Consider the following 10,516-nt stretch of genomic DNA (forward strand, 5'->3'; position numbering starts at 1 on the left):
AATTAAACACATTATAAAAAATATACCTCATTTCTCTCGTACCAGACCCTGCCTTAAATCAGTTGAGTTTTAACATGGATAAGACAGAAAAAGCACGAGAATGGAGAACAAAACCTACTTTTGGATCATGCATGTATGTATCCAAAATAGGTGGCAGGCTGTCTACCTTTTGGCAACTAGCAGATGTTAAAGAGGATATTTAACCTATCCTGTGGCATTTGCTGCCAAGGCCACACAGGCACTTCCTTATAGGTGGATTTCATGGACTGCATGGGCATTGCCGTTGGCCTACTCACAATAATGATACTTAATATCGATAAGCAGGAACATGACATTAGCTATGACTCAACCATGCCTGCCTTTAGTTTTTGTTCAATTCCTTGAAATTTTACAGCCACTCTTATCATTTATTGTTGGCAATGGCACCTCCAAGCTCTATCATTTATTGTTGGCAGTTTAGTTTTCGCACCTCTATGGGTGAAGATTAGACCCTAGCGACCAGCCTAAAAGTCTAAATATGGATCGATTTTCAAACTTCCTTTGAAAATCGCATCATCCATTAACGGTGGCATGGTACTAAGAATAATAGAACATAGGGTTATGACAATGTTGTAGCTGGTCAATTTGAGCATTAAATTCAAGAATGCCTTTCATCAAGTACAGCAGGCAGACTGAATCATGAAGATAACTACTAGTTGAACACGAAACGATAAGATCCACTTCAAATGCTCATTCATGGTTAGTTTTAGGAAATTTGGATAGCCGTTTCAATCTTAAGACAACATACCTGGTAGCTATCTTATCAAAAGGAAAATACCAGCCACCCTGCAGCTTCTTCAGTTAAATGGCTCAGAAAATGAAGTTGATACCCACAAGGAACACCTAACAAAGGCCAGATGATGACTTTTTAAAGTATGGGATTTAACAATGTATTTACAATACAAATAACAACCCTCCCCAGCTTTGATCCACACCTCTTCTTTCTCAACCCTCACAAAAAAACAAAAACAAACCCCAATTGGAGATAGATGGACAACCCTTGGCTCAATCCTAGTAACCCCTAATCAAGGGTATCAAAAAGGAATTTTCCTTCTTTAGACAAAAAAAATTAACAGACAAAAATAATACTGAATTCAACAACCTTTTTCCATTAGTATAACTTGTCTTCTCTCTCTCTCTCTCTCTCTCTCTCAACATGGAATGGTGATCTTTTGGGTCATCTAGGCTCATTGTTGGACTGCAATGATCCATCCCTCATCAATTTCAGACTTAGACTGTTGAACCGCTCTCTTGAATATTGCCTTGATGCTTTTCTCCAATCTGTACCAGCCTTCATCATTGCAGCAAACTCATCATAACTTATTCTTCCATCCTGCAGGTTCATGAAAGAGAATTTAGCATGAATTCAGTGCTCAGGTTTTTAAGAAATAACACACGTGGAAGTGACAATGATTTGTTTTCCACTTCTTCCTGTTCTGGTTTACAACAGTGATACCCTAAGTGCTGCATCTGTTAAAGATTAAATAAAATCACCAATTGGGGAGAGATATTACTCCACTATATTAACCACAGGCTTTTCTCATTGATTTTCCTTTTGGTTCTGTACCTACAAGCTTAAACTGCTATACAGCCACATCACACATATCCTACTTGAGAATGTGATAGGAATACAAACATCTGGGAACAAACATGCTAAAAGAAGGGAGCAATAAAAGGAAAATCCATCTAACCTTGTCTGTATCCACATCATGCATAATGGCACTAATGACTTCTTCACTGTTTGTTTCAACTTCATCTGCCAAGGCATCTCTTAGTTCCTCAATCTCAATAAAACCACTTTGGTTTCGATCAAAGAACTCAAAGGCCTTTTTAAGGTGCTCATCATTGCCCATCTTTCTCAGGTGAACAGAAATAGCAACAAATTCTCCATAGTCCAGATATCCATCTCTATCTACATCACCCTGTGATGAAAATATTAAAATAATAATAAAAAAGGGTCTTTAGTTACTTCATCTTGCACAAGATGCAAACAATTTGATTATCATGATGATGCACATATAATTATTAAAATGGAAAAAAGACAATGCACATATTACAACTGGGATTTTCTGTGGTCAATATAACAATGGCAACCTTATTGATGCTGGGAAGGCTCAGTGTGTCAAGAATCCTGGATTTTGATCATCATGTTGACCCTCTGGTTTTTATAAACTAGATTTTGGTAGAATATTGGCTCAGTAAAAGAAAGAACAGCATTGTTGTACCACAGTGACATCTACTTATACAGACATTGAGAAACTACTAGCATCAATGAGCTCATATTGCATTTTCAAGCCTTATCAACAATAAAACATAATGCAAATTTAGGATAGAACTTACAGCTTCCATTAGTATTTGAAGATCCGCATCAGGTATAGTATGGCCAAGTTTGTGCAACCCAACCCTTAGCTCATCAATGTTAATCTTGCCTCTATTTCCTGTATCCATCAATTGGAATACCTCTTTTATGCCTGCGACTTCCTCCACTGAGAGATGCTCAGCTATTACCTGTTAGAATAAGATTTCCGAAAAAGAAAAATGGGGAAAAAAGGTTCATAAGCTAATGACTGGAAGCTTTCTTTAGGTTCTATTGTCCAATTAAAAACCAGAAGCATTACCCTGAGAGCTCTTTTCTTGAGCTTGTTCATTACAGAGAACTGCTTGAGCCTTGCCTTCACAGTTTCACCCAAGGAAACATTTGGAGCTTTCTTTGCATTTTGCAACCAAGGATGATCTGAATTTAATAAGCAAATAACAATTCATTGGCAAATCAGATTCAGGAATTTCCATATATAGCAACGCAATTTTGCTAAGCAACTTTCTTTTTTGGTGGCAACTAAAAAATTTCATGAACAGAAAAGCTTTATCATAATAACTAAAATTTACCTAGTACTTCCTGAGCTGTAAGTCGCTGCTTGGGATCAGGATTGAGCATCTTCCTCACAAGGTCTTTTGCATTATCAGAAACTTTAGGCCAAGGGTCCCTCTTAAAATCTATAAAAGAGCGTATAATTGCTTGTGCAACTCCTTGTTCAGTTTCTGCATAAAAAAACAAAGGAAAGTTAAAGAGGAGAAATATAGAACAAAAATGAAAGATGGAAGTGAACAATAATAAATGGGAAAGGCTTCAAGTTCCATTAGTATATACTTACACAAGAAGGTGAAAATAGGACTTTACAGGAAGTCAAGGGAAAAATGTGTTAAATGGTCTAGTAAGGTGAGACAAAATTCCAGGGGTAGAAGTAGTACTTAACTAAAGTTCATGTGACATTCTCAGCCTTTGTCAGCATGTCACCCTACTGTGATAGAATAATTCTTTTTCTTTCTTTTTCAATTGAAAAGAGGTGGAATAAAAATTATAAATTGATCTGTTATTTATTCACGGTTCTAAAACATGAATGCATTGAGAGTTACAACTCTCATTACCTGAACAGGAATTCTCTTTGAATATAAATTACTACTTGCCTGCCCAGAAAGGAGGGACACCACAAAGTAAGATGTAAAGGATTACACCAGCACTCCAAACATCGACTTCAGGACCATAATTTCTTTTCAGCACCTCAGGAGCCATGTAGTATGGACTTCCAACTATCTCAGTAAATCTTTCACCTGGAATTAAAAAGATTCAAACTTCAATAGATATACACCGAAGGATAAAACCAATAAGTGAAATCTTAAAACAGAGGAAAAAAGGTTGTTAATATCATGGTTGTAAAATGGCATTACCTGGTTTAAAGAACACTGACAAACCAAAGTCAATTGCCTTCAAAGCCGCTGTCTCCTTCTTATTTGCAAAGAGAAAGTTCTCCGGTTTGAGATCTCTATGCATCACCCCATGCTTGTGGCACATCTATAACACAACAAAAAAACATTAATATCTTAAGCTCATAACTAGAAGCCTATTGAACAGGCTTTTCTTAATTCCATTTATGTAAAGAAAGATGGTAACACATTCCATCCTGATTCTAATAATAATTAAAACAATAATGATAGGCCTAGTAATGTCTGAAGGCCTGCCTTAGGATTAACAGACAGCTTTAAGATTCAAGTGGACACTATTAAAAGAGACCCATATGGTACTTTCGACCCCACCAGAATGCCAGTCATTCTGAAGGCTACTCAAATTAGTGGTAAAAAGCTGGTTGCAGAGAATGAAAGCACACATACTAGGGGAATATGGGAAAATCTAATCAAAATCGCATATCCAAAATTTACATCCTCATCAGAAGATCCATAATCCCCAAGCAAACGTTTTGAAACCCAAAATTTTTGTGTAGAATTTGCCATCAATCACTTCAAACCAACTAGTTTACCAAGTCCTGTGCCCTCTGATCCAATTACAACGCCATTCAGATATCCACAGACCAAACAGATTATAATATATCCAGCCCAACTCGTACATACATAGGAAGAAAAAAAAAATTCAAGATCAACCTACGCTACAAAAATAAATACACCACGTCCAGATCTAATCATAAATTCAACCCAAGTAATCAAATTCTACTAGTTGCCATCACACAAAATTCAACCAATATCCCCATGCAATTCACCACTAAAACTCCAAAACCAAAAAAAAAAAAAATTACCTGAACAACTTCAACAATCGTCTTGGTGACAACAGCAGCAGCTCTCTCAGTGTAATGACCTCTTGCAACAATCCTATCAAACAACTCACCACCTTCGCACAACTCCATAACCAAATGCACTGCATTATCATCCTCATAAGTATCTTTCAAGCTAACAATATTAGGATGCTTCGGCAAATGCTTCATGATCTCAACTTCCCTCCTCACATCGTCAATATCCACAGCTGTCCTCAGCTTCTTCTTTGATATGGATTTGCATGCAAAAGTGTCACCTGTTACTTTGTCTGTACAAAGATATGTGATCCCAAATTCACCACGGCCAAGCTCACGCCCAAGTTCATAGCTTTGTTCAATTTCTGTCCCTGTTGGGTCCTTCAAAACGCTGAGTTTATGGCCTCCATTGCCTTGGTGATGTTGACCATAATCAATGGAAAATGGGTTTTGCTTCTTCTTTCCTTTATTCTTCTTCTCATGAGAACCCGTTGATGGAGTCGCACAACAATTTCCCATGATATCAAAACCAAAAATTCAAACTAGATCTTTGCTTTTGGGTTGTTTGCTGAAATGGGTATTTGAATTTGAACCCGAAAAGGGATCAAAATCTGGTATTTTTGAGCAAAAATGGGGGGAAAGACCTTGCTTTTAAAGATCCAGCCTTGGAAAATCTCACGAGTTTTTTCTTTCTTCAAATAGACAAATAAAAAAAATCCTCCCAGAAAAATAGAGAAACCTCGTTTCTGAATTTTCTGGGAAAACTTTGAATTGAGGAATTAAAAAGTTGAGAGAGAGAAAAAAAAGAGTTTGGAAAAAGATGGGATTTTTTTATGGCAAATTAGGCAATGAAATTAAGGAGAATTTGAGGAGGGAAATATATATGGGAAGAGAATGAGAAGGGAACAATGAGGATGAGACGATGAGTAGAAGGATTGTCCTTTTATTTTTATTAAAGCGCGTGAACATTGAGAAGAAAATTAAAAGAAGAAGAAGAAGAAGATGATGAAAGAGCCAACCACCGTGGGAATTGGAAAAGAGAGAGCAAGAGAGGGTCAAAGCCGTTTTGTTTCTTAGAGACTTCCCTCCTAATGCCCCTTTTGTCCTTTTTTCCAACCCTTTTCCTTTCTCTCTCTACAATTTTTTTTTTATTTTTTTTTGTAAAATAATTTCTTCTTACTTTTTTTTCCTTTGAAGAAAGAGAGGGCTTTTTTGTTGTATTTCCCGAAATATCCAAAACAAAATTCAGAGATTTTGAACGAGTAAGATAAAGCTGTAAAAGTGCTCTTCTTTGCAAGATACCCTTGTTCTTTCTACAAATTGCTATTTGCCCTTTCATTTTGATTTTACTTCGTTGCCCTCTATCAAAAGACAAATGTACCCCCTAATCCTTGGAAAATTCTCATGTATGCCTCTTTCGCTTAAAGATAATTTTATTGGAGAAAATGACGTAATTGACCTTTATAATATAGAAAAATATCTAATTTGATACTTGTGCTGAAAAAAATATTCCATGTGATGCCTCAACTTTTATTTTGTTTACCAATGTGCCCAACATCTAACATCGAAAATCTAATTACGTGTAAGTTAATCAAAACACACCAAATGGTCAAACAACTGCCATATTTCTTTTTTGGTTAATGATTAGGATAGCCACATGGCAACCACATGGAATAATCCCATTCACAAGAATAAATATTAAAAAATAAGCAAAAAAAAAGTCAATTCTTTTATATTTATATATACCCTGAAACGAATCACTCAAAACTCGATAAAAGTTTTTTAAATGTAAAACCTTATCTTGTCAGACCCCAATCCCCAATATTCAAACAAAAAAACCATTGCCATCGAATTGAGATGATTAGAATGGTCGGATTTTAATTTTTGTTTTGTCATCCCTTATATTAAGTAATAGAATGAAAAACTTGTTAAAAAAATTTTGATAACCAAAGAAAAGGGATGTCAACGGTTCAAAAATTGGTCACCTACAAATGAATATTAACTAAAACATTTTAACAAGAAATTATTATTTCTAATACTTAGTTTTCCTTGGGTCAGGCTAACTTAAGCCCCCCATAAATTTAAATATTTTTCATCATTAAAAGAGCAAAAAGTTTTATTAAATCTTTATAAATCTCCGGTTAAAGGGAGAAAAATAAGACAATGAAAACAAATTAATTAAAAAGCACCTCAAAGTATAAATGTGAAACAAGAGAGAGGCATTCATCAACTAAGGTAACAACTTCTACTATGAAAGTTATAAGTTGCCATCAAGTAAGGGACAAAGCTTTCCTAATTCACCTTTGTTTCTAGGTCCTCCTTCACGCTCATAACACCATATTATCATCATTAATATATCCTACCTTGTTCATCATACCATCCACACACACACATACACTCATATATATCCATATTCATATTCATATTCATATAATAAATATTTTAGGATGAATTTTTTGGTAAAAAGAAAAATGAAGTGCCTTTGGGAGTGCCATGTGGCACCCCAAGGCCTCTCGAAACCTATTTTTCTTTTTTCTTTAAAATAGAGAACAACATTGTTTTGGCTCCTTCATTTCGAAAGGAAAAAAAAAACTCATAATTTTAAAAATATTTATTTTAAAAAACTTTTAAAGTTTTATTTTAACATTTTTATACAATGGCATTCTATGCATAAATGATAGTGTATAATTATTATACACTAGCAAAGTATCAAATATAAAAAAATATATAATTATTTTTTCTTACACTAAACCGAATACATAATTTCTGTCCCCCCCTTGTTTTTCACAATTTTCCAATTCAATCTACCAAACAAATGAAAAAACATTTACATAATTATTTGTATACCCATTCTTAGAAAAAGGACATTAGTATATATATTCTCTCCCACCTACATCGGGATTTTATGCGTTGGTAGAAAGAAATTTGCATTTAAGGGTACTTTCGTCATAATGAGAAAGTTAGTGTGGTATTATGGTAAATATGCCATGTAAAATTGGTCTAAGTCAACGAAGTTGGTGGTGTCCCGAGGCAAAGAGCTCCGCAATCTGCTCACACGCGGCATCATTTTAGTGGCCCACAATTTCTACTTGGGCCCATCTGGAAGGCAGCCTAAAAGCGAGCACATAGAACATTCTAAATGCCGAAAATGCCCCTGGAAGTTGTCAATCAGAAAGCTAAAAAAGCATAGAGTCGACATGCGTCGCCTTCCAAACACGACTAGCTCATGAAAATCTTTTCTGGGAAGAAAACATTTACTCCACTCCAAAAGGAGTCAAAGAATTATTGGTAAATCTGATTGCATCATGGATGGTTTTTCCACATATATGGGATATTTAATCTGCTTGAGGAGCTCAAATGATGGTTTACCAGCTTGTCTTTTCTTTGTTAGTCTGACTTTCTTACTTATCTAGTTAATCCACTTAATTTAAGTTTTTCTGTGACTTGCATATTTATGATTACAGTTATTGAAAATCAAGCCCACAAATTTTTTTTTTCTTTTTGAGTGGATTCTTCAAATTTAATTGCACGTGTTATGTGAATTTATTATGGCACGAAAAGAACGTAGTTTTTTTATGTTGTTTTTTACTTGCTTAAAATTATTATTGTTAATATTTTATGTATTTTTTATTTATTATTATTTAATTATTTATGTATTTAAACATTTAACTCATTGATTAGTGAATAATATTTTTTTTTTATAAAATAAAATTTAAATTCTTTTTCCCTCAATTTCAAAAAAAAAAATTACGATAAAAATGGGAAAGCTAAAGCAGTTTAGTGCATTACTTGAGATCCTTGTTGATGAGTCCCAAAAAAGAAATAAGCCTTCCAATTATCTTTAAGCCATTCTCATAAGCTCAAGTGGTGGAATCTGTAAATGAAAAATTAAATGTTTGATATGAAACAAATCTCGTGGAGAATCATCTTAAGATTGTAAAAACTATATAAAATACTATCACGAAAATTATAATCAAGAATGGATTTGGATGGGATGATAACTTAGAGATGATCATTATATATAAACAAGTTTATAAGGATGAATTCATGGTTTGTACGAATTTTTATTCAAGTTTTATATTATACACTTTTCATATTGTATGTTAAAAAATCAATTCCTTTTTTTTTTGTAATAAATTGAATCAAGTACATTTTAAGTATAAACCTTTCATCAACAAGAAAATTGACATGCAAAATGAAATGACATTGATTGTTAAGAAAAATTAGCAACTAAGAGTTTCAACAAATCATTTTTTGATATAGATTTAGACAATAATACCGAAACTGATCCAATGCTTGTAGACCTCAACAGGGAAGTTGATGAAGAGGTCAAAGGGAGGCAAGCATCATCTTCATCAATTGGAATTTCACTATCACGATCTCATCACAAAAGATCGCTTAATTCCACATTTGAAGATGACAACATCAAAGTAATGTTGGAAAAATTGGAAAAGATTGCATTTGTGATAAAAAAAAAAATCAAGTGATGACAAAATTGATGAAGCTGCCCTTTATGAGAAAGTGATGAATATGGAAAGTTTTGGTAACGATTTTCCTATATTTGTTTTGAATTATTTAATAGAGCATCAAAAACAAATAAGGACATTTACAATGAAGAGCGACAACCTAGAAAGAACTTGATTGGAGAATTTCATATGTTGTGGAGATAACAATTAGACTTAGTGATTTTAGTGATGCTTGTTGGATTGTAAATTGTTAGATTATGAGTATATAATTTAATTATATATTCAGCATACATTTATTACGTAGGATAATATTTTATATGATGATTAATTATTTATGTGGAATGTTTTTATTATGTAAAATAATTAGTTTTGATCTATGCGTATAATTTTAGTTATTATATTATTTATATATAGTATTTTGAATGTTGAAATTAGGCTTTGACTTTTTTGTATAATTGGTGAATATTGATACTTTTATGATGTTATAGTAGAACAGTAATGATGATGGAAAAAAAATTTTAAAAATGGATGATGGTGGAAATATTTTTAATATAATGATCCAAACAATAAAAAATATTTCAATTATTCATTCAAGCAATAAAAAATAGTAAACTTTCAGGGAAAATAATTTAACAGAAAAAATTTTCAACTAACAAATTATTTTTTATTACCAAATACAGTCTAAAAAGGAAAAAGAATAAAAAAATAAAATAAGTATTCTCCCTACCGAACAAGCCTTAAGAGATAAGGTAGTCTACCCTACCCGCTAATTATCGGTCAATGGGCGGCGAGTAAGGCATACAAACAATGACAGCACAAACATGAAAATTGAGATGATGAGCGGGGTCTTTTCTGTCCACCGAAGAGTGGAAAAGCCATAATCTGTCTCACACGATAGATTTGGTCTTAAAAGGGTATTTTGGTCAATATGAAAAAAGACCGATGAAAAGCACCGCCGCGCCACCTTTCAGCTGTCCGGTCAAACTCGTCGATTTTGACTTTGGAAATGTAATTTGGATTTGGATTCAGATTCCTCCTATCCGCTACTTCCTTTATTTAAACCAAAATAAATAAATAAATAAATTACCAATTTGGCTTTGGGAACTTCGAATATTTGTGTACTCTGTTTCTGTGGATGAAACTGAAACATAATATATTAGAAAAAAATAAATTTAACTCACTTTTTATGTGTATATAATAATAATATAGAAAACCAAAAAAAGGGCAAAAGTAAAATTACTTTTCAATCTTTTCCTTTAAAAATATTAGACAAGGGTAATCAAACTGACAAATTTGACCCCAAAGATTTTAGTGTATGTATGGCCACTCCATTATGAAGAAAAGGTTATGTTAGTATTCCTTTACTATAGACTAATCCTATTTTATTTGCTCATGTGATTAAATTAATAAAGTGTCAAATCTGGTTTGAAGAAA

The 10,516-nt window shown here is 33.4% G+C and overlaps 1 protein-coding gene across 1 annotated transcript; it reads right to left on the reverse strand.

The window, feature by feature from the left end:
• On the reverse strand, window positions 800-5,697 carry LOC18598981 (calcium-dependent protein kinase 32). Its single transcript, XM_007028733.2, has 8 exons — window positions 4,626-5,697; window positions 3,766-3,889; window positions 3,505-3,648; window positions 2,926-3,078; window positions 2,658-2,773; window positions 2,380-2,547; window positions 1,731-1,961; window positions 800-1,372 (listed from the first exon to the last, which is right to left on the reverse strand). The coding sequence occupies exons 1-8, from the start codon at window positions 5,133-5,135 to the stop codon at window positions 1,217-1,219; spliced, it is 1,602 nt and encodes a 533-aa protein (XP_007028795.1). The 5' UTR covers window positions 5,136-5,697; the 3' UTR covers window positions 800-1,216.

The sequence above is a fragment of the Theobroma cacao genome, chromosome 5, assembly GCF_000208745.1.
Source record: "Theobroma cacao cultivar B97-61/B2 chromosome 5, Criollo_cocoa_genome_V2, whole genome shotgun sequence".
NCBI classification, from domain to species: domain Eukaryota; kingdom Viridiplantae; phylum Streptophyta; class Magnoliopsida; order Malvales; family Malvaceae; genus Theobroma; species Theobroma cacao.